We start from the raw sequence: 24,333 nt of genomic DNA on the forward strand, positions 1-24,333 counted from the left end.
TAGTTGGGAGGGTAAAATTAAAATGGATGCTAGAGAAATAGGTTGGGGTGGTATGGAATGGATTCATCTGGTTCTGAATAGGGACCAATGGCAGGCTCTTGTGAACACGGTAATGAAGCATCACATCCCATAAATTGTTGGGATCTTCTTAAGTGGCTGAGCGACTGTTGGCTTCTCAGGAAGGACTCGGCTCCATGGAGGGAGTGTGTAAGTACTCCAGAAATACTAGTTAGTAGTACGTTAAATATTATATTTGTTGTGTTATATTTCAAAACAAAAAACTTTGCAAGTAACAAGTTTCTTTTATTCATTTCTTTATAAGAGTTTGTTGAAGATTACTTTCCTGTTTTGTAGTCCCTCTCACCGTACACACACACACCCGCCCATTGTATACCAATGGGAAAATCTGATATATTACATAATATTTACTCTCACGTAATTTTGAAATAGGAATGTTTGATGTAGTTAATTACATAGTGTTTGATTTTAGTATCACATCAAGGCACTAATTTTTGTATTGTAAATAAACATGGATAGACACCTGAGTATTAACTACATCTATAGACTATTATGTGTGAGACAGGTTAGCCACTGTCAGAAATCACACTGTTGTTTTACTGGTTTGTGAATCATAAAGACAGTGCCACTGGGAAGTACAACATAAGAATGGTTTTGTTGCTTAGGATATCTCACTTATCACAGATGAACAGAGTGCACTTAATGAACTCTGATTACAAATACATGTTACTAATCCTGTATTAACAGATTAAAACCATCATACCAATACCTCTTATTTAAAATAATACAAATGAATGTTTGATAACTGTGTATAGTTCTGAACTGTTCACACCAACACTTTGGGGAGGCCAGCATCTGTAAGAAGATGATGATGTGGTTCATCCAGCACCTGTGGCCCCACACCTACTTCAGTGTGAATCAAATACTTCAGGAGTCCTGGCTCGTGTGGTTCCATTCTGATGGACGCAATGAGATCCTGCAGGAACATAAACCCATGACAGAAACATGTTAACCTTCACGTGCTGTAAGAAGATATTGATTTCTTCTTCTTCTTTGGTGCAACAGCCCGAATCAAGCCTTGGCCTCCTTCCATGTGGGAGGTTTCTTTGTCTTTGAAGTGTGAATTTATGAGTAGTGAGTGACACGCCCACTGCCTCTGCACAATTTCTTCTCAATCCTGATTTGTCTGCTAGAGCCATCTAGTAGAGAATCAGGAGAGACTTGGGTGAGAAATGGCCACTGAATTTTGCTTATGAAACATCTCCTTCATGCTCGCAACGTTCTTTTACATGCTGTAAATCTATGACATGGGACCGCCGGCTTTGCTTCCCCTCCAAAGGAAGTTGTGCTACAGATTTTTATCACCCTTAAAAATCCATCTACCTCGGCAGGGTTTGAACCCAGGAAACGTGGGTCCAGCAGCGAGCACGCTAACCACTAGTCCACCAAAGGTGATATATTATTGATTTACCTTGGGTTATTAATTGACACCATTTAACTGTAGCAGTTGTACTAAATTCTGAAAGGCAGTCACAAGAACCAATATGAACAGGTTGGTACAGTGATATATTTGACGTAGGTCAGCAACAATTGTTCTGTCATGACCATTCGTCACACAAACTGTGGGCTGATCCAGGCTGACAAGCAAATGCAACAGAAGAAACTCTTACATTGCACTGAAGAAATGTGATGGGCATGATATCAAGATTGAGTCGACAGTTTAAATTATAAACTTTCCTTTTCTTAACAGTTAATCCCACATAGTGTCTGCTCAATTTTCCAAGGAAAATATTTTATCTGTAAACATTTTCAATGATGGACCAAACATTATAATTATAAAAAGAGTAAATTATGTACTCAAATATGGTATCACTGAAATTAAATACAGTCATTCAAATAAATTACAGAAACTGTTGTGTCACTTGCAAAAGTCTCAAAGAATTTGGTGTATATACACTAACCTGTGAAACAGGTTGTTTCTCCACAGGAATGCCTTTCAAATATTCCACACTTTCATTTCCTGGTGGGAAGATATGGTTAATAATGGGTAGCAGCTTCGGAACTTCAGAATCCAGAAGATAGAGACAAGCATTTGGACCAGCATCAAAAGTGTACGCAACCTGGGAAGGAATGAACAAATATTTGAGGTTTGGCTGCTCAAAGAATAACTAGCAGACGACGTGTCTCCAAATTTAACAAAATAATACTTGATATTATTTAATCATAACCTACAAAATGCACCTGTTTTTTGCTTGGGTTTTTCTTAAAATTATCGTGAATAAAATAATTAAATTCCTTTTTATTGTGAAAAATTATGCCAGTATGCTACTGTTAACCAGTTTTCTATTATTTACCACAATGGCAACATACAGTGATTACATTAGTCATTAAATTTTTGTCATTTGCAAAACAGCAGTGAACACACTGCTTTTGCACTATAAACCTGGTATGGACACAACAATCAGGCCAGATCTGGATAAACAAAGAATGCAGATTAAAGGATTTTGCATATAAGATAACCAGGATCTGTATTCGAAGTTTATTTTACTTGAATATTGGTTTATTTTAAATTAATATAAATTAATTGTTATATAGTCCTGCAAGTGATTACCAACATTCCTCTGAAACAATGGTAACCACTTACAAGACTAATGGTGTCACAATCCAGAAGACCACATTCAACATCTTCACCATTATGAGAATGTCGTATCCCAGTCATAAACAATTCTTTTTCTTTAGCATTTGTCCTGCTTTGGCGGGGTTTGCTTTTTCCTCTCTTTCCTGGAGATTGCTTGATCTATTTAGACATTTGGTAGGACTCCTTGGACGAGAGATTGGCCTGTCGCAAGGTAAGGACAGCACGACACACAAAGACAAACATCCATGCCTTGAGTGGGATTCGAACCCACAGTCCCAGTGTCTGAGTGGCACAAGGCCCACGCCTCGCACCACACAGCCACTGTGACAGGCATCCCAGTCATAAACAATTACATGTTTTAAATAAAATGTGTAATAAAAAGGAACAAAATTCCATTTACAAAGAGCAGCATGTCTAGGAGACTGCGTTGTAATATGATTTCCAAATATATTAAAGAAAACAGTGTATCCCCCGCAGCTAGAAAATGTTCAAATTCTGGAAGAAGTACTGATTCCTATTGATTATAATTCTGGTTCTAAAATATAATAGGTCCCCTATTGGTTCAAACTAATGATATATCTTACAGCACATTCTTAACAAATGTTATTAGTAGGCAGCATAAGTACAAAATCTGCCCTAAATTTTGTCTCTCCTTCGGGCTGGGCACACATAACACCACAACTGTTCTGCAGGAAGGTACCAGGATCTTAAACCATTAACTAGCAGCTTTCCTGGCATCTGTTCATGCCACAGATAAAAATGTTATCTCGTGAACACACATTCTCTTCCTTGCAACTACACTCTAGATATCAGTCTTGTGTGTTTGCACTGACCAGCACCCCAAAAAAAAAAATTTCAAGCATAACATAAAAATGAATCCACACTACAGTATCACCACCAAAAAATATAAAAATACACTTCATTATATATACTAACCTTGTTCTTTCCACTAGCAATGTTGTATTCATGGATAAGATTTACTATAGCGTGGGATGTATCATTCATGTAAACATTTGGAGGGAATGTATCCAAACAAACAGCGTGAAACTGATTGCTATCTTTCATTGTTATGTCAGCAAATGTTTCAAAATCCTTGTTAATAATTGCCTAGAAGAGAAAGAATCATCATATAATTAAAATCTGGTGTTTTATTTTTTTCTCCTTAAGACAACATTGGTTGGGTTGCTTTGACCCAAAGTTCCAGGTACAGTGGCTCTGAGCGAATGTTTCAAGATGGGTTTCACAAGACTCCGCCCCCTTCCCCTCACTGGCCACTGACCACACATGAAGGGGCACCAATTATATACATAAACAACCAACTATGGTTACACATCACATCATTCCATGTTGATGGAGACAGACAGTCTCTCTGAAATGTTAGACTTCTGTTCCAAATTGACGCAGCTGGTCTCCTGCGTTAATTTTATCACCGTACAAGATCACATACAAAAGAGCACACTCTATCCTGAGCCAGATGAATCAATCCACATCACCACATACTAAGATCTACTTCAATATTATCCACCTATTTTTGCCTATGTCTCCCAAATGATCTCCTCCTGACATGTTTTCTGACTAAAATGTTGTATGCGTGCCTCATCTCGCCCTTGAACGCTAATATGCTGTACCATCTCATCACCCTAATAACATATGATGAAGGTACACGTGAACAGCGTGGTCCTACCTTTATAACAGCTTCAGTTCGCTGGGGAACACAATGAGACACGCGATGTTTCAAAAGTTCACTGGTCTTCACACTGTTCTGCATACCAGATGAACTGCTCACTTTTTTCCGCTTATCACTCACCTGTAAACCAGTGCAAACTTTGTTGAAATTTGTTTCCAGTATTTTACTTCATATTTCAATACTACTTCATATATACCAACGTCTTAAGTCGTACTTCAACACTAACACAATTACAACAAAAGAAATTGCCTGCCTTTTACGAAACCCAAGGTATCATCATTATAAAAGCCCATCTGTGGACTCTATACTGAACTATTTGTATACAATGCAGTTCACAACCTAATCTTTAATATTATCATCCAATCAAGGTCTGTGTGTATCATGTGTTATCTTCCCTTCAGATTGTCTGACGAATTGTGAATGTGCCATCTCTCTCATGCCTTGCTCTAATAACGTGTGTTGAATAGTCCAAATTATGAAGCTCTTTATACGATTTTCTCCAGGTTCCTATACGTGCGCCTCTTTTAGGTGCACATATAATGTGTTACTTAATCTCTAATTACAAATTAAATAAACAATGGAGGATATCTTTGGTACATTTAAAACATGGTGCCTAATATGATTTTAAGTGAATGTTATCAAATCAGTTTGTTGGATTGGGAAAATCTATTCTGATTTCTATCAGATTTGTGCCTGAGCAGCATATAAATATGAACAGGTCCTAGAATCAAGTTTCATTACATCTTCATCTAACGGGCATATCCTTCCGAAGGGGCCCATACCCCGACACTAGCCTGCATGTGTAAACAAGTGACTGCTCATGTGTTTGTGCTGTGTCTGGTTGTGATTGTACACAAACAGCTTGTGTAAATTCAGAAGGTTTTGATATTTTCTTGCAATCCTGTGCATGTGTATTTGTGTCGTGTATGCTGATAGGAACGTTTGAAATACCGGTACGTGCAATAACAATTAGCATGACATCAACAAGTGGCAACAAAGACTTTTGGTCAGAATTTCTCATTGGCATGTAAAAAGTGAGTTATATTAAAAGATAATTTATGAGGGTTGAAGGTTGTGAAACTAATAAAAAAATTGTCAGTGGAACCATGGTTCCGGAGAATTTGACGTAAATACGTCTATACAGAAAGGAAGTTTATATATTGGCTTTATTCCAAATATTTCCTTTACACATGCTTTACAATTGAGTAAAGTTTGATTAAGACATTGCTTATTCAACTTCAATTAGTTACGCTTAAAATGGGTCTGTGGTAGCTGAATGTAATGTAAAGTAATGTAACGTAATGTAAGGTAAGGTAATGTAATGTAAGGTAAGGTAATCTAATGTACTGTGGTTTCCAAGGTAACCAATGTTGTTTATTTGTTGCTAAACAGATGGCGTTTCCCAGGTAACATAACAATGAAGTTTGACGTTTCCTAGGTAACATAACAATGAAGTTACACTTTTTCGTAACACATTTTTGTCGAATGACACTGACCCTAAAATATAGACGTATTTACGTCAAAAATTAAAAGAAATAAATTCAGAAGCAGATAGATCTGTTTAACAAATGAATGTTGTACAAGCAGCTGATGTGTGTATTGTAGCCTAATGTGTGCTATCACTTGTTTGCGCACGCAGGTTAGCACCATGTATGGTCCCCTTAACAGTATCTGCAGAGTCAAAGGCACTGAAACAAGTACATATAAAAGTAAATATTAATCTTTATTGTTTTACCACTAGAACCAAAATTCTCAATTCAGGCCAGTGACTGTGTGGAACAATTTGAGTGGCTATGGAATCAGATCCATCAGAAGCAGATCCTCGGTGCCAACGAACGAATCCTCCATACAAACTACGACAAGCACTGCCTGAGCCTTGTCGGGCAATTCCAGAGATGTCTCCACTCACATTGTACAGTTGCGCTAAAGCAAATACTGTAACATAAAAGTATCTACAAGCAACTGCACAATATATAAAGATGTGCGCACACATTTCTTTTCAAACATGAATGGAACTGAAAATAATGATCAATAAGGTAGGCCATTAACTATTAATGATACATTTCTGTTCATAATTTCCATTAGCACACTTTCAGACTATATTAAATTTTTTCCAAGTTGTGTGTGTCTGTGTCCTACATAAGAATAAAATTAAAATCTTAAATCATACCAAGACAAGCATAACCAGCAGCAGAAGAAGCAAGCCCAGCTGCTGTTGGAAAATTGTTTTCAGAGCAAACATGAACACACCAGTCACTGACGCCATCATCTTTGCCATCTGCCCTTTGCTTGGCTCTTCGTCGAACTGCAAAATGTTATTCCAGAATGTTATATTTAAAGGCAAAACTTCAATATAAAAATCAGCGTTCATTTACATTATATACTCACTCTCTTGTAAACAATTCTGCAACCTTTGGCTGTGAAATGTTTCTTCTCTGAAATAAATAATGTATTAATTACTAAATAATTAAACATAAATTAATACATGTCATAGCACATACAAGAACATGCAAGACAATTCTGATTAACATTATTTTGAAGGGCAAGGAAATATGTAGCTGGGAAAAGATTTTCTGGTTTTGGAATTAAGATAGGTTTAAAAAATATAAAGTGGGCTGGCCAGATAGCATATTCTAGTTGTCCAGTTTTATTAATCAGGATTTCTGAAAAGAAGGTACAATGTAGAAAAATGCTCAGTTCATAAAATCTTTACGTTCTTAGTGCCACAATATTTTTGTGAAAATTAGTCTGGCAGATACAGCAAGACATGCAAACAACATTCCATGGGAGGACAACACAGAGTTATACAGCTGCTGTAAATTATACCTTCAATTCGCAGAAGCACTGACCACACAAACTTATATACATTGAATACAAATGCTACCAAGTGTTAACAACTCATCTCTCCGACTTTGTTCATTGTTCCTGCTTTTTAAACCCATGGCATTTCAGAAATTTGTTGTATTCCTTTCAACAAGTGAAGAAGACCTTGTGGGTACAAAAATCTGGGAAGGGAGACAAAGTTCACGGAGAGAGAAGTTGTAAATGTTGTGTTACATGTCAGAATGCCTTAGATATAAGACAATAAATACTACAAAAGTGGACACAAGTTGTTTAGGATAACATTTTGTTTAAATAAGCTGTTGTGCCTGGTAAATAACATTTGTAGTTTCAGGAACTAAGCTTGTTTTATTAATTTCAGAGGTAAACCTGCAAATAAAACTTTTTTAAAGATCTGCACAGTGATACAAACAAAATTACTTGAAGATACTACAATACAGTTCAAGGAAATTTGTGCTTTAAAAACTTACCTCCCATTCAACCAAATCTTGTCCTCTGTAAAATTTGGACTGGCCATCACACTTGTCTTGGCATTCATCTGTAAAAAAAAATCATACAATTTACGTGTCACCACAGATAGACTCATCAAAATTAAGCCAACTTACAATTATTCTGGTTTTGGATTTGATGTCACTGCCATTCTCTGGGCAAAAGCTAAGAATAATTTTGGTCCTGTGGATATTAATGCTTTTTAACTTAAAAATGTGCATGATGAATAGTGATCAACATTTCATTGAGTAACCAAATGTAACTATAAAGTCACTCACTTGATCCTCTGTCCACTAGTAACAAACCTGATTTGTGAGTACACTGAATGGTTAATTTAAGCCACCTCATAGACCTGACATTTTTAGTTATCTTACCTCTTATATCATTTAAATTTTTAAGCATTAAAGTAGGATAGGAACTTACTTGTTTAATACTGAGAGTAGCGCTGACAGAATCATTTAATGGTAGGATCAAATTCTCATCTCGTTTTCCCCCTGAAAAATCAGCAGATATATGATAAAGAGATGGTAGGTAATAATGATGAAAAATGTGCAGTATCACAAATTGATATGTATGATAATAGGACATTAAGCTCTATGTACTGGCATCTTTAATTCACCAACATGTCTACAGAAAAGGCAGAAAATCACTTTCTGACAAAGGAAAAACAGTAAATTTACTAAAATGCAAGTATGATACTCTGGCAAGCATAATGACACAGTATAAACATTAGGTATGAACTGAAGTGAAATAAAATAAGATATAATTTTAATAACTCACACCTGCTGACATGAGACACCAAGCCTGTCAAGGGAATGTCAGTTTTATTGAACGAAAGTCTTAACATATTATGAGGCAAAAGCACTTACACTTCCGAGTCACTTTTGCAGTGATCTATGGATCTACGATGTCAGGCAACCATTCCACCAACTTTATACGAACAACTGGCAAAACAGAATAGTAGTCTCTTTTGTTTGTGACTGTACCACTACTCCAGCCCCAAAAATATATGCAGACAAGTGCCATTATACTTCATGTCTGTTCTACCAATGATGTTGTCAGTCCCAACCATTGTAACAAAGGTACCCCACATTAACATTCTCATCTTGAGTTGGATCCTGAGTGTCTACATTTGTCACTATTTCATTCTACAATTTTGTTATTTAGTTTATGAAAACAACAGACAAGGTTCTGAAGCTAAACCTAACCAAGAAATCTGATGGTACAATGCCTCCACACAAGCTATTTTGTCTTTTTCCAGTCTAAGGAAAATGCAATGTTGAGTTAGATTCAAATGTCTTTTGTCACAGTATTCAGCTGACAGGTGACACAATCCTTACTTTTCACAGAGTAATAATTCAATTTGGGATTTTTTCAACATATACTCTTATGCTTGCTACATTGCAAGTAAAACACTTCTGTAATGAGAATAATGCGGAATCTGCTTGTCAGATTCAAGTATCATAATTTACTTTATTATTCTGGCAATACATTCTACCCTTTTCTCAATGATACCCATCATAAGGTAGGTATTGTCAAATTAAGAGTCCTCTATCACATATTTCGATAGTGTTTGGTTAAGTTTATCAGCCCATGCAAACAAATTAATTAGAGGTTCAAACTCAATTTGTTAGGTCTGGTAAATGTCTACTACAGGTTTGCTGTTTAGAGGGGTGAAGAAGTGGGCCATCAATATATAACTTTTTCGTATTTTAAGTTCCAAAGACTGTTCACAAGTATCTGTTCCAGCTATTACTGATTAGAGGGGAAGAAATTTGCCATCCGTATTTAAAGTTCCGAAGTCACTGATTACTGTTTGGAGGGAAAGGAGTAAGTCATTAATACCGCACGTTTTCGTATTTTGAGTTCCAAAGACTACTCACAAATATCTGTTCCACTGCTTTTAGTCCTACCAAAGCCAGTACGCCAACCAATGTCTTATATTACTGTTATGAAATATGAAAGCCCTTTACACTTTTACTTACAGTACTTGATTACGGCAATATTGACAGGAGCAATACATGTTACTATATTCATTGTCTAAATTGCTATATATTAACGCTGTAACTCGGCTACAACAGCTAACTGCAGGGGCTAGCAGTACTACTAAGGAACCTAACAGCGTAATCAGCGAGAATATCTATGGTTATGGGTCACCTTCTATGAAGGAGTGGCTTTATGTTAATATAACGCTCTGAAGGATCATTTAAAAGAATTATATGTCACTTTTCTCTCCACATTTTTAACCAAATCATTCTGACTTAAAATTAACCTGTTACACGCTGCAACTTATGGTAATTTTTACAACGGCTATTTCACGTGGTGAATTAATGCTTCAAGACAACATATAAAAAATTCTTGCATTCTGTCTATGAACCAGTTTGTAAACAGCGCCATTAGTTTCCAACGTTTGGAACTAAGCTATTCAAAATTTCGAAATATTTAAATTATGAACCCATCATACTGATTACCCAAGGCCATGTTGTAATTTCACACATGGAACTTATCGCTGGCTGATGTCGTAATTCAAATCTTATCATTGATGTTCAGGTTATAATCTGTATACAAAATGCCACATAAGGGAACATATGTTGCCATATACTAACGCTTCAGGTTTTGCATTACTCGCGCTTTGGACGCAATAAGTCGATTAAAATTTACTAACGCTTTGTATTTCATACTATTATTGGAACATTATTTCAACACCGCCCACCACTGGACACAACCATCAGTTTCGACCAAATAGCATGGTGCAATATCAACAAAAGATAGTCATCTTCACTTGTTCAAAAGTAATTTTATTTAGGTATTACTAAAGGTGGAAGTGGAGTTAACGGTGTTACCGACTGTCCACCAGATCGTTTTTAAAGTATTTTTATGATAGATGGCAGCACAACATTGACGTGCTTCGTAGACAACAGTAATTACCATCTGCCAATATGTGTAGCGATCAATATACTTTGCTGCATGTGGTTCGAAATGTGAATGACGTTATGTTTGGATACTCTTATTACATTAGCAAGAATATATAGTATTACAATTTTTTAAATTTATTTAATAATTTATGATCTGAAATTTAATACAACTGAATAAAAAGTATGGAATTCAGTGAGGATTTTGCTTTAATTCAGGGTTCACTTTTTAGTGTGCAGAAGGCGATTGGAGACCTCCAATTCTTGTCGTCTAAGAGTGGTAATATTCCATTAAATTAATATTTTATTGGACTTGCTTGTTCTAAAGTAACATGCAATACTGAAATTTAGAACGTCTGATTTGGTCAGTCTGAGAAACCTAACCCTACCGGTCTCAACTTTTGGAGATAGATGTGTTTAATAAGCTGTTTGTGGGTCATTAATGTGACTGATAAGCCACAAACAGTTTGGCCTGTGTCGATGGCATAAGTGAACAGGATGGGGACGCATTTGGAGGATGCATGCACCTGCAGTTTAAGTTCAACATGTTATCTGAGATAATTACCCTTAAAGAATGTGTTTAAAACATGAAATGTTTTCAGCAAAAGCTCTTCAATTAAAATCGTACATATTCTTACATATGATGAATGATATATTGCTGAAGACATTATTTTAGTGATGTTTTGATGTGCTTTTTTACCTGTGCTTATTTTACAGAATTTAGTTATGTCAATTCTGCATTGTTTAAAATAACGATTTTTAATATGCTGAAATGTTTTTCCTAGGTGATGACTCAAAAATCAGCGCTGTTGTTAATGCCCTTTGTAAGGTTATCATTGGTAGAGGCATACAGGCAGGAGCCAGATTGGATGCTAAGCAAGATCAACGTTTAAGGAAGATTCATATGTTCCTCGTGCTGAACGCTAATCTAAGTGTTAAGGAAAAACTCGTTGAAGATATAAATTGTGGTCATATCATTGATTGTGTGCCTAACTTAAGCAAAGAACTGTTGGTGAAATTAGTATGGGGTTTATCCTTGCATAAATATGCATGTGAAAGCATTATTTATTGTCCACTGTCACTTGGTGCTGAGTTGCTAGATATATTTTTTGATAATTTAAGTTCGGTGGAACCCGTACAAGCTTTACCAAGAGTTGAAGAACTTTCTAAAGCAGTTTATTGTAAATATATACAACTGGAACATCTTCAAGTAGCAGATATGAAATATGCGAAGTGGAAATTATTTACATATTTTAAAAATTTAATGCAGTATTTTGTCAAACCTGATTTAAAGGAACTGGGTTGTATTAGTACACAGGATATGTATCGCTTTGCTGGTTTTGCAATGAAAAGCATCTTATCATTGATGACAGATTACTTGAAATTGTACTTAAATCTGCAAGAGCATGAGGTGGATGTACCTGAAGTTTATGATATTTCTTTGCCTGAATTATGTGGTGGTGTTGAAAAGGAAATTGAGGTGATAACTTCAAATAATTTTATTAATGAACTTCTCTACACTTGTAAAGTAAATTTCTGTGCAATTACAGTAGATATATGGCTGTTCTGGGCGGAATGTAATGTTGATGAAGCTAGAACTTTGCAAAATGAAATAAGTGAAATGATGTATTCTTGTTCTGAACTGCTGAAGAAAGTCCGAAGTGATAAAGTCAAATTCCCGTTGGCAGGAGAGTTGATCACCATGCTGTCAAGTATGGCTGTGAAGCCAAGAGAAGAAGATGATGAAATAAGAGAAGCAGATATTGAATTAATTATTAAAAATGTTTCAGACAAATCCAAATCACAGAAAAAGTGGTTTAAAGCTTTACTTGCATTAAATGAGGTTATTTCTGATAATTGTGCAGATTGTCTAAAAAATAATTTGTATTTAGCAGAATACGAAGATGTTAAAGCAATTCTTGAAAAGACAATTGCTACAATTGAGTCAAAACATGGTGATCGTGAATGGCGTGATAAAATAAAGCGTATAGGATTGGATTCTTTGAAGCAGCTTGCACTACAAGAGCAGGTTGAAATTGTCCAGTGGTTTTTTAAGAAGTTTGGGACCAGTGTCGACTTCTTGACAGATAGTTTCCATGTGGTGGCCACAGAAGTCTTTAACAAGGCTGTGAAGAGGACTGGAAATGAAAACAAGGTGAATAAAATGTTTTATCTGACTTCAGTCAGTTTTGAATTAAATTTTACTGTTGTCTTGGTACCAGACGTCATTACAATGTTGTGGTTATCATTCCTGCTTTGTATTTGCCTATGGTTAGGCCACTGGGGATACGATGAGGAATATTGATTCTTGGTTTATTTAACAACACTTTGTCAACTGTGTAGGCCATAGTATAGCATTGAATGGGAAGGTTATTTGTTAAGGATGTTGGAAATAAGTCTGTTTCAGGATGCTCAGCATCTGTCCAAAGGGAGTGAGGCAAACCATAAAAACCATCAGTCAGGATAGCCAGTCACTGAACCCAGATTCAGACATAGAACCTGCCACTTAAATGAAAAGGAATGCTAACCACAGAACCACAATTTTCAGTGGAGTGAGGATAGGCAGGCAAATTTCAAGTCATGCTAGGGAAAGTAGAGGCTGTTCTCGGGTCATCCGGGACAAGGTCAGTCAAAACGGGGGTCAATTTGGGTAGCGTTAAAACTGGCCAAGTTATTTGAAGGTTATGTTGATGTCTGGGCATGAGCCCTAGTCCCTCGTGCCTTTCCTGAGAGCCAGATCTTATTCTTTTGAGAAACTTGTTCCATCATGACTCTTAGATTCATCTCATAAACACGGCTGCTTGCTCTTTTGCAACTAAATGTTGTCACATCACTAGTTTTGCTCTCAGTGGTGTGGAGGTTGCTAATATTTGCATCCACTTTGCCAATTAGGTTATTATGCATTCTTTGCACAAAGTACATAGCGAGAACGCATTATGGGTTGGTTGTATCTGTCCGGTCGATTCAGTTTGAGTACCACTAGACATATCTGGATGAAATTTGATGTGGATATTTTGCTTTTCTGCATGACCTCAAAATCACCTCTGAATATCCTATGAGCAGTGATAACAAAATGACCAATGAGGTAGACATGAGGTGCTGCAGTCTGGTGGCCAAAGTGGGAACTATTGAACAAGATGGGTTTAATATCTCTAAATGCATGTTGCGAAGAATACATGAGGATATTATGTGTATTGTGGAAAGGAATATACTTTCTGTACTTGTCACTGTGGGCTATAAGCAGGGCTGTATTAAGGTCCTTGTAGACCATAGGCACTTCCGTTTTGTTGTACTTTTATGGGTATATCAAATTCTGTGGGTAGATTGGTGAACAAAATTCTCTCGAATAATTTCTTTCAGATGGCCAAATGGTATGTGTGGCATTATGATATGTTTCTTACAAATGTTTTGATACAAATAAAAAAAAGCATGGTGAAACATTTTGTTGTTGGCCCTTTAGTTTTTGTAGGCCCTAGGCACTGTGCCTATCGGATAATATGGCCCTACCTGTAAGGCCATACTGTCCTGCTGTACATACATTTCTTCTCATTAAACAATATTTATGTGTCTGGAACCGAGCACCCTTATATTCCATCATGCTGTGCTACTACCTCCACGTTTCTACTTTGTCCACATGGGAAAATGTTTTTCCTCTACATCTGTTATATTAAAATACATTTAACTGACATTAGAGATGTTGTTGAAAGTCATATGCATTATAGTCTTCACATAAGTGTACATGAAGAATCATATTATACAACTTTTAACTTTGTTAAAAATTATGATATGAGCCAAATTGTGCATGGCTTTTCAACAAAATTATGACAAGTCTGAGTTATCATGGAAATGAAACAAATGGTATTAATTTTTCTTTAAAAATGCTCAGTGTAGGAGCAACCAGAACAAGTCAAGGATCAGAAATGTGAATGGCTTTTGAATATTTCAACCTCTTTGGATGTAGATCTTTTGGAAGCAGACTGAACTATTCCAGAAAAACTGATGTGATTCCTTGTATTTCAGTTCCTCTCGGACTTTGTGGGTCTCTGCGTGGAATCCCCAGTTGAAGTGATCACCAGGGTGCTGCAAGAGGGATTGAAGAACTCCAAGCAGATCGTGCTGATGGTTGAAGTTTTGGAGTGCTTGAACCCCATATACGGTGCCTTTGAAGCAGCTGACATGGGGGCAGCATCTGGAAATGAAAAAATGATTATTGTGACATGTTTGTTAAATGAAGCTATGAAGAATGATTTGAATGATCAGGAGAAATCAAATTTTGTCAACTTTGTAAGTTTTTACACCAGTGCCTTGATTAATCAGTTTGTCAGTCAGTAATTACAGACATATTTTGATTTCTCGATTTTTAAGTTACGTTTTACTTGCTCTGGCCTCTCTAGTTAGTTGCCATAGGTGATGTTGGATCATCATAATGTGAGCTTTTGATTATTTTTTATTGGGTAGCTTAGATAAGTTGGTTGTTACAGTTGAGATTCTGTCACTGGTTCATCATGGTTAAAACTTGATGTAGCAGGAAGTCTTTCATTAAATTATGATTTTGTAATGAAATTGAAAGTAGGATATGCTTGAATTTTAGTCCTGTGTAACCCTCTCATCTTGAACTTGTCAGTAAATTAATAGAAAAAAATTCAGGCTGTAAGGCTTGTCAGTTGGTTAAAAATCACCAAAATTCCATGGATCTATCATTATGACTATGAATGAAAAGAAAACATCACAGCCCTTTTGATGAGGGCCTGAGATAGCCCCTGAAATATTGGTGATTTTTAAGCAACTGACATGCCTTACAGCCTGAGAATATTTTATTATTATTAGTTGTTGTGAATTTCATACTTAGGCGGTAAATCTTCAGTTAGTTATTAGTGACATTGCCTCTAGGCCCCAGAATAATCTGTTGTTTGGTGTTTGTCATATTCATTGTTTCAGGTCATTGCTCTGATAAACCATAATATTGTTAATGGCTCAGCGTTTATTAGAAGGAGCTTGCTGCCGGCATTGTACAATAGTCTTTGTGTAAAGACATGGTCACTGTTGCTGCTGTGGCTGGAAGTTTTACGCGTAAGTAAAAATGCTGTTCAGAGACTGTGGAAAGAAGTTCCAGAGTTCTGTTGTACCTTCCCCTCCAACATATTCTGTATTTTGTAACAGCCATCTGTTGATGGCAACAAATACTACAGTAGGCAGAAGCCTTGAGCACTTTCATCTCTGCTGCCAATGGGAATTCTTTCTGTGGCCCCAGTTTAGGAGATTCTATATGAGGTTTAAATTCCTTACATTTAATGCTTAGCAATTTTTTTATATGAATTGTAGAATTTTGAGAACATGTCCCAAGTAAATATGGCTTATGAATGTTAGGAGCCAATTTCTTGGATCCTTGAGGCTTCGGATTAGTAGCCAAGCATATTTGGATAATTTAGGAAATTCAGAATGTGTTTAGATGGAGGAGTGACACCTGAAATTAGAAATGTTCTTGTAACTCTGAATTCAAGCTACTTAAATAAATTTATGTCAAATTCAATAGTGAATTGACAAATATTTGAGCATGACTGTATATTCCAAAGTGGAGAACACCTTTTCACAAATAAAGACAATTAAATGGTAATTGATGTTTTACAGTCATTTACAGATGGGAGAATAAAGAATCACACAGACGTACCAGAGTGTCCTCTGCTGGTGATGTTAGCCCAAGTTCTTGAAGTCAGTAGATGGAACTTAATAACGTTCTCTCCTGGTGCTGTGTCAGTGTGTGAAGAAGCCCTTCTCGTAGTAAGGACGGTGATGAAGATGTTTCTAAGCACAAAAACCGTGGAAGGTAACATACTACATTAGTTTGTAGTTACTGGTTCTGGTTGTTTTCATTTATTCATATTTCCCCATTTTTTGACATGCTGTCTTTATATCAAATAAAAAATTGTGTGTTTTTTCTTGGTTATGGCAGAAGAAGAGCTTTCCTGATTTGCACCAAACCTGGCATGCTTATTCCTTGAAATCGGGAAAGATATAAGAAAGGTCAAAACTCTGACAAGGTGTTCTGGGTTCGAAATCTGGCAAGGGTGGTTTTAGTGTTGACACTATATGAAAGAACATTGCGAGGACTGAAGGTGTTTGTTTAGACAAGGAGATTACAGGAACAACAGCCACAACCCCAAAAATCTGTTTTGGGTTCTGGCAAAGATGGTTCCTGTAGCTCAGAAAATTGTTTCAGTAAGAAGATTGTAAGAACTGAGGTCACAAACTGTCTTAGGTTTGGGTCTCAGTGAAGATGTCGGGTTTAGAGATAATTTTTTCTATGATACTCAGTGTACATATCAAATTATTAGGCCTGTGGTAAGCTTTCAGGCATTAAGGGTTGGTAACAAATGTAAGTATTTGTTGATATTTATTTTCATTTTATTTCGCTATGCTCTTTCAGTAACTCAGAATATATAGCGTCAAATTGAAGGATTATAGTTAGTAATGAATTGGAAAGGATGTGGAAGGAAGCGGCCATGGCCTAATTTGAGGTACTATCCCAGCATTTATTTGCCTTGAGGGACAGAAAAGCCACAAAAAGCCTTAGTCAGGATAGCTGGTCTGCAGGCCAAGAATTGAACCCAGGGCCTCCTGAATATGAAGCAGGAAGCATTTGTTGAGAATTTCCCTGCAGTAACACTAGGCAGTCTTCTAGTGATGGTATAAAAGTAATTACTTTATTGGAATAAGCTTATGAGGTTTAATAAAGGGAAATAATTGATAATATGGTGATTCAATAAACGTAGTGTTAATATGAATGAATAAATTGCGGTCCAACTCTGATGCAATGCCCCTCTATATACCAGCACCTTCATATTGCACCCAAGAGAGTCTCCGAAGAGAAATTTTCTGTATAATTTAAAAGGAAATCTAGCAACCCCCCACCACCACCAATTATCATCTGCCAAAACTTTGTGTGCAAAAACACACATGTATTTTGCTTCAAAAAATAATATTATAGCAAACATGTCTATTGTGTAAGATGGTACTATTGTAGAAGTTAAATGCAGATACACCCATTACAGGTTTGCCTTTTATGTCACCCAGAATATCTTGACTATAATATTTTGCACACAGTGTGGCAATTTAAAAGGTTATTAAATGACAATACTGAAATGATTTTGCTGTTACAGAATGCCTGCATAGTTTCTTAACCCTTAATTGGTATGGTGCAGTCTGTCTTGTATTTTCCCACCAGTTGCCTCCCTCTCCCATTTATCAAATTTTTATCATTTTGGTCTATGAGTTGAGGTACTTAGTAATGTGACCTCACATAAGTGTCATTTGTGATTTATTCTGAGAAGAAACCTTTCAGCAATCTCATAGACCAGTGGTATTCAACCATTTTTTGTTTGCGTACCCCCAGATATAATTTCTCTTCAACTTTGTACCCCCAAAGTTGTTGGTGTGTAAGTCAAGTTATACATAGTACATAATCTACATCTAAAATAAATTAAATAAATTACATTACTGATTATTTAGTGTTTATTATAAAATAATATATATTTTTCTTAAATTTCACGTACCCCCTAAGATGTCTTCGCGTACCCCAGGTTGAATACCACTGTGATAGACCACACTGTACCAGTTATGTTATTTAGTTCTTGATTTATATTCAAATATTACTGTTTTAATGACCTGAATTAGTATTATTATTTTATGTTAATTGCAAACTTAATTAAAAGTAACTTTTATTGTTTGACTATGAGTGGATGACACTGATTTTGGAAAAAAAAAATGAATACCTTCTGCATGACTTGGATGAGTACTGATGAGTACCTAGACCTTAATTTATAAGGTTAACATAATTCGGAATCAGAAGAAAGTGTTAGTGGTAATGAAAATGATTTTGAGTTGACAGCTGGCAGAGATTATTGATTTTATAACTTATATTACTACATTTATTATTTACCCCAAATAATTTATGAATAAGAATCAACAGTTTGTTGAATAACAGTTCTGCTTATTTTCTAGCCTTATAAGAATATTATATAAATGTAAATGAATTCATAGATTTGCAATAGATTATTTTTATCAAAACATAAGAACAATTTGAGTGTGTGTGCACCAAACCAGTTAAGGGATAAAAATTGAACTGAGCTGAGTTTGTTATTACAGATAAGGAGGTGAAATGGCTGCAAATGAAACTTGACGGATTTTTATCTCCACTTAATAAGAGTTACTTCAGCCAACTGTGGTCTAAATTTGGAAGAGATTGGGCACCAGCACCTTACAACATAAATACTTTTCTGCTTGATGTGATACAGAATGATGAGTTCAGTGATGAGACTGGTAAAAAGGTAGTGGAGTTATTTCGAGGTTCAGAAAATAAGGAAAACCTGTTCCACTTCTCATTTTCAAAGGTATGTTTATTGTTTACGTATTTTTTCACATATATATTTGGCCACTTGTCATGCACAAATCCATTTCAGCCTTAAATATGAGGTAATGTCCTGCAATCTGTGGCATTTCCTTTCTCGTCACCCTGCACCTTGCCTATGTTCCTTTCTGTCAACCTGATCCAAAGCTTTCTTATTTTCCCGTTAGTGTGTGCCCTGGTCTTCTGCTGTTTTCTTGAGCTGTACAGGGACCATTCTGCCCAGTAGTCGCACACTCCACATTGCCTCCATTTAATTTCAGACCAAATTGGGGTTTTTCCTTCTGGATTGAAAACTGAGATCCAGCACAGATCCTTGGCAATGGAGGGTGTTCCATTCTTTGTTAACTGCAAGTATTTCTTCATATGCCTGTATACTGCTAGCTAATTCATAGGCTGTAATTCATACTTTGTCAATAAACAGTTTTGTCATGAAAGGGTTTTGAGCCTGGTTTGTTGCTGATTGTATGCTTAAGTATCTGCCGCTAGTAGAATCGAAGTAGGATTTGAGGTTTTTTACGCAGTGAGTATGAAGGTGTCCGTCTTCTGTGTTAGTGTATCCTGTAGTCTGGTAGAAGTTTACCAACGTTTTAGGTGTCCTAGCTGCCTCTATCATCAGGGTGGTGAGTTCCTGCTTATTTAGGCAGCAAGGACCTCCGAAACATTGGTAAGTTTCTACCAGAACCATTTTGTATTTACCTCATCCTGAATATTAAAAGTGTCTGCACAGTGCAGAAATGGGATCAATATTAACTTTGAAACACTGCGAAAACTTGAAGTAATCTATTTTAGGCTTGTGTTGTACATTTATATATATTTTTGTCTGTGGATAAGTGATTTTATCATTTTTCTTCTTTCCAGCTGTTGCCCTTATGTACTCCTACGGAATGGAAGATCTTAGCCAAGAGAATGAAGGAAATTAATATTTGCACAAGCAAAGTGGAGAGCCCTGGGCCACAGATGCATTTATTTGCTGATTCAGTTTTGCTGTTTCTCTTTGTGATTAAAAGGGAAGGCATTCAGGAAAATGAGTGTGCCCTCTCATGTTTGGATTACTCTATCAGGAACTTGGGTTTGGTGTTGAAGGTTTGTACCAGATACTGAGGATCACCTTTAAAATACTGCAGGAACAAAGAAGCCAGTTCTGTCTTATGAAGTTGTCTATAATAAAATCCTCCATATTTGAAATCACTTATTTTGAAAAGGAAACAAGTCACAAATGCTGAACTTTTCAGAAGCTAAAAGAGAAACTGATTTGTTCTTGCCCTGTAAGAATATGACTTATGATTTTTTTTTCATTTGAATTTTTTGTCAACTTATGGTTGTTATGTGATTCTTTATAGTATATTTCCGTTGACATGATATTTTTTTAATTTGTGACTTGAACTGTTTTCTAATTAAAGGAGTTATATATTATATTGAAATTATTAAAAATTGTACCAAAAACTAATGTGTATTACAGTAAACAAATGCATAATGGAAAATAGGTTTTTCCAAATTAACATTTACATTTTTTATTTTCAAATACATATTTCATTATCACATTTCATTGTGCTTTATAAATTTTAGAATCATTTACATTTTTAGTTTTTTTACAGTTGACGATCTTGTTTTCAACAAAAAGCAGACTTTGTTAGGGCCTCTCCTACCAGTACCTGCATGGTATAAGGGGAAATGTCATTTCTGAGTTTTGAAGTTGTAAATTTTGAAAAGATAAACCCAAAACTGTCTGAAGTTGAACACTTCTTGATCTGGAGTGTTGGGTAAAGGAAGATTCCGTGTGATGTCAATAGAAATTCCTATTACATCAACTCTTTCACAACCCATTTTTAAAATTTGAAACATTTGATATCTGCAAGTACGTACAACAAGTTCCCCAACTCATGTTGTCTTGGCAATGTCATCTATGGACATTTGTTTTAGGTTTGTTTCCAGTTCACATTTATTGCTAAATCTGATTGAGGTGTGACACATCTAAGAGTACTTTTCATTGAACAATGAATGCATCGTCTTCATATGTAATTCAGCATTTAGGCACTTAATCACTCTGTTTGAATAATGAGATTCTTGAACTTCAAAATATTCTATATGTTCTGAAATTTTCTCTCCAATTTATGTAGACTTGGCTGAAGACCTGCAATTAATGTTTACTCCTGCTTTCTTTAGGGAAATAAAAAAATTCCATTCCCTGTTGCCATTCAAATATTGAACATGGTGACTTCTTGATTTCAATTAATCTTCTTTCCTAGAAATTCAAGTAACCCTCGAGGATAAACATCCTGAAGATCTTTGCTGTTAAAGCTATGAAATTTTGGAAATGTTTAGATGGAAAAAAAAGAGCTACTTCCAGTTTTTCTAGCACCTGAATAATTAATACAAGGCTTTCCCTGAAGCTTTTCTCCTTTAATTTTTGCTTATACAAATCATAATTCCTTTTTCACACCGACTGTCACTATTATTACATGTAAACATTTTAAGAAAACTTACACAGGATAGGAGACTCCCTGGCAAACTTACATTGAGTGGATTTTATAAATAGATAAACTTTTTTGGATGTTATCTTCAAATATTTGTTTTATTTTACAGGAAGAAATAAACACACAGTTGAAGAGTTTGCCAACAGAAGAACAAGCGAAGATATTAATTAAGATACTGCATATTCTTGGGCAACTGCCACCAAGTATAAAAGATACGTGTTCAATCCTTATGTTAAATGTTCTAGTAGAATTATTGCCAGAAATATTCAGTGACTATGTTCAAGAAAAGGAAGATGCCGCTGGTTCTGTCGAAACATCGTCTTTTTTAAGAGACATCGCTATCAGTATCGGAGTTCTTGGCAATGGGGAGCCTTTGCAAATTCTTTCTAGGAAGTTGCTGGAGTGTATGGCGATAGGTGATGCTCATTTAAGCTGTAAACAGAAACAGTCGATCCTTTAATGTTGTATGTGTTTGCTACAAGTAGATATGGAACATGGGTTTTCTGTTTCATTTTTTTGCGGGATGTATCTCTGACATGTCCATCCACCTGAACAGGTTAGCTAATGCTGTAATGATTCAGGTGATATCTTTCAAGATATGTTATTGTCTTGAAAGCATTTTGATAAATGCTGCAAACCTTTCTTACCTGAACACAACATTAGCAGGTAATTCACATTTTTCCCCTACCAAAACCGTTATTCATAATGTATGCCCTTTGGTTATTCTCAAACCAGGTGGACCTACCAGATATTTGCATTTGGTAGAACGTAGACCAACTGAGTGGACTTTAGCCACAAGTGTTACTTGGTTTCGCTAGTTGAATTGGCAGTTGGTGCCAATGGTCCCTGAATTAGGACCTACATTTGAGTGTGATTTCAGTTTCATGTGACGAGTAAAAACCATCTTCTGGGATGTTGCGTTGTGTAATCTCATATAAATTCACTGGCATTTCAAACCTGTCACCACCAAGATGGTTTCAAGTCGCCAACCTGGATCAACAATTGCAGAAAGTATTTAAAAATTTATGTTTCAGATTTTATTTTAGATTGCTGTTAAGAAATTTCAAGAAAATTCAATAAAATAAGTGGAAATATAAAAAAAAATTGAAAACTTATGTAACAAACACAATTTCCAATTTTTTTATGGAAACTGAAACAGCATGGTGCTATTAGAAGCATACTTTATTCTTAAGGAAGGAAAGTAGGCAAAAAGTAACAGTATTACAGCATGTGATCATTTTTGTTGTAATTATTTGTTGGATAAAACATACTTTTGCAGAGCCTACTTAGTTGTTTATGTATTATCCAGAACAACTCTGTAAACTACATGGTGTTCTAATTTGTACTCAAAACGTCTTCTCTTGGGATTAAAGTTCATGAAGCTGATTACACAACTCCATGTAATGTAGACCTTTACTGCTTTGCCTTTACTTGCCCGAGTAACTTGCAGCAGACATTTAAGGTTTAGGACTGCAAAATATAAAAGTTCCACCAGCCTACAATCCTCACAGTCTATTGACTATAGTATTGAGCATGTCAGTGTGGCTGCCACATCTGCTTCATAGTTTTGGAGGTCCCACATATAAATATTTGTCAGTAAATTGGTTATGTTGACTAAAATTTGTAAACATTGAGACTAGCAAAAAAAAAAATTTGACGTAAATACGTCTATATGGAAGGGTCAGTGTCATTCCGCAAAAAAAGCGTTATGAAAAAGCGACAGAAAAATGTGTAAGATCTGTTTACTCTAATTGTTACATCATCTGTTTATTCCACATTGTTGTATCACTTTATTGCCGCCAACATTCCGCTTTCGTTATTGCGGAAAGAGCTCAGCTGTGAATCGCTTGTAGAAGTGCGTCGTGGAGTAGATAATTTTGTGCTGGTAAAAACGTTTTACAATATCACAGATACTTATCTTGTATAAGAATTATTAAGTAATCTGTTGTTGCGTCATACTAAGTACAAGATGGATGACATTGAAGCTAAAAGACTCCATAAAGCAGAATATATGATACAGTACAGAAAATGTAAAAAAATAGAAGTATTAAATATTGAACCTAAAGTTTACAAAGAAATACCAAAAACTAATGCTGAACATATAAGGGAATATAGAAATTGCAAGAAGCAATTATCAAATAATGAAATTAAGGTTCCAAAAGAAATACCAAAAACTAATGCTGAACGTAAAAGGGAATATAGAAATCGCAAGAAGCAATTATTATCAAATAATGAATCTAAAGTTCCAAAAACTAATGTTGAACTAGATCAAAATCTTGTATAGATATGGTGTTTGCACGATATGTTGATACTCTCAAATGTACAAATTTTATAACATATTTCAGCTACCACAGACCCATCTTAAGCGTAACTAATTCAAGGTAGGCAGTACTGTCTTACTCAAACTTTAATCAATTGTAAAGCATGTATAAAGAAAATATTTAGAATAAAGCCACTATATAAACTCCTTAACGTATAGACGTATTTACGTCAAATTCTCCGGAACCGTGGTTCCACTGTAACTTTTGTTTGGTGCTTGCTTCTGTATCCTATCCAGCTCATCATCCAATGAGCATTCTAATCGTAGCAGTTAATACCACAGTGAAATAAAGAACAATAAAAAGGACATTCTTTCTTAAGCACTTTGGCATCCAGTTATTGGTACACTTGGCTTGGTTTAAGGAAAAAAAGGGTGAGAGAAGGAAAAGGATGTTCAAATAATAAATCAAAAATCTATTAAATATAATTTATGGTTTGATAAAGCATAGTTCCTTAGTAGTTTATGTTTATTACAATCACCAACTTGGCAATGGTGTGGAATTTTGGAGTTATGTCCAAGAAATTTAATGTCGACAAAAGCTAAACTGAAA

The 24,333-nt window shown here is 35.6% G+C and overlaps 3 protein-coding genes and 1 long non-coding RNA gene across 6 annotated transcripts; 1 reads left to right on the forward strand and 3 right to left on the reverse strand.

Moving 5' to 3' along the window:
• Positions 1-282: 282 nt before the first annotated feature.
• On the reverse strand, positions 283-9,939 carry Mvd (mevalonate diphosphate decarboxylase). Its single transcript, XM_022059068.2, has 10 exons — positions 9,659-9,939; positions 8,097-8,167; positions 7,655-7,722; positions 6,732-6,778; positions 6,514-6,648; positions 6,079-6,278; positions 4,341-4,463; positions 3,593-3,763; positions 1,980-2,138; positions 283-994 (listed from the first exon to the last, which is right to left on the reverse strand). Exons 1-10 carry the CDS (start codon positions 9,708-9,710, stop codon positions 845-847), a joined length of 1,176 nt encoding a protein of 391 aa, XP_021914760.2. The 5' UTR covers positions 9,711-9,939; the 3' UTR covers positions 283-844.
• On the forward strand, positions 6,273-23,930 carry LOC110827415 (uncharacterized). Of its 3 annotated transcripts, none has more exons than XM_022059061.2 (8): positions 6,273-6,379; positions 11,371-12,740; positions 14,606-14,869; positions 15,524-15,655; positions 16,214-16,409; positions 18,728-18,972; positions 19,848-20,072; positions 21,573-23,930. In XM_022059061.2, exons 2-8 carry the CDS (start codon positions 11,490-11,492, stop codon positions 21,921-21,923), a joined length of 2,664 nt encoding a protein of 887 aa, XP_021914753.1. In that variant the 5' UTR covers positions 6,273-6,379; positions 11,371-11,489; the 3' UTR covers positions 21,924-23,930. The 3 variants fall into 3 exon arrangements, with proteins under 3 accessions (XP_021914753.1, XP_021914752.1, XP_021914750.1); XM_022059060.2 differs by lacking the exon at positions 6,273-6,379 and adding an exon at positions 10,297-10,465; XM_022059058.2 differs by lacking the exon at positions 6,273-6,379 and adding an exon at positions 10,613-10,865.
• Positions 20,484-21,098, reverse strand: LOC147874924 (uncharacterized; the record flags this gene model as incomplete). Its single annotated transcript, XM_087359505.1, has 2 exons — positions 20,484-20,867; positions 20,967-21,098. Coding segments are annotated over 2 exons (336 nt in total), but the record flags the coding sequence as incomplete, so codon positions are not given.
• Positions 21,369-22,348, reverse strand: LOC147874925 (uncharacterized). Its single transcript, XR_015532759.1, has 2 exons — positions 22,209-22,348; positions 21,369-21,895 (listed from the first exon to the last, which is right to left on the reverse strand). It is a non-coding gene; the product is annotated as an uncharacterized LOC147874925 (long non-coding RNA).
• Positions 23,931-24,333: the final 403 nt, after the last annotated feature.

Source organism: Zootermopsis nevadensis, unplaced genomic scaffold (genome assembly GCF_977971745.1).
Source record: "Zootermopsis nevadensis isolate Lab colony 2312 unplaced genomic scaffold, Znev_1.0 Znev_ptg000003l, whole genome shotgun sequence".
NCBI lineage: Eukaryota > Metazoa > Arthropoda > Insecta > Blattodea > Termopsidae > Zootermopsis > Zootermopsis nevadensis.

What these genes read in the sequence shown, in the direction of transcription:
- LOC110827415 (XM_022059058.2), top strand. Translation starts at nt 10,772, where the DNA reads ATGGAATTCAGTGAGGATTTTGCTTTAATTCAGGGTTCACTTTTTAGT. An exon ending in TGTGGCTGGAAGTTTTACGC is followed by an intron (nt 15,656 to 16,213) that starts GTAAGTAAAAAT and finishes GATGTTTTACAG; the next exon opens with TCATTTACAGATGGGAGAAT. An exon ending in ACTTGGGTTTGGTGTTGAAG is followed by an intron (nt 20,073 to 21,572) that starts GTTTGTACCAGA and finishes TTTATTTTACAG; the next exon opens with GAAGAAATAAACACACAGTT.
- Mvd (XM_022059068.2), bottom strand. Translation starts at nt 9,710, where the DNA reads ATGAATATAGTAACATGTATTGCTCCTGTCAATATTGCCGTAATCAAG. An exon ending in CTACTCTCAGTATTAAACAA is followed by an intron (nt 7,723 to 8,096) that starts GTAAGTTCCTAT and finishes TTTTTTTTACAG; the next exon opens with ATGAATGCCAAGACAAGTGT. An exon ending in GCAGAATTGTTTACAAGAGA is followed by an intron (nt 6,649 to 6,731) that starts GTGAGTATATAA and finishes AACATTTTGCAG; the next exon opens with TTCGACGAAGAGCCAAGCAA.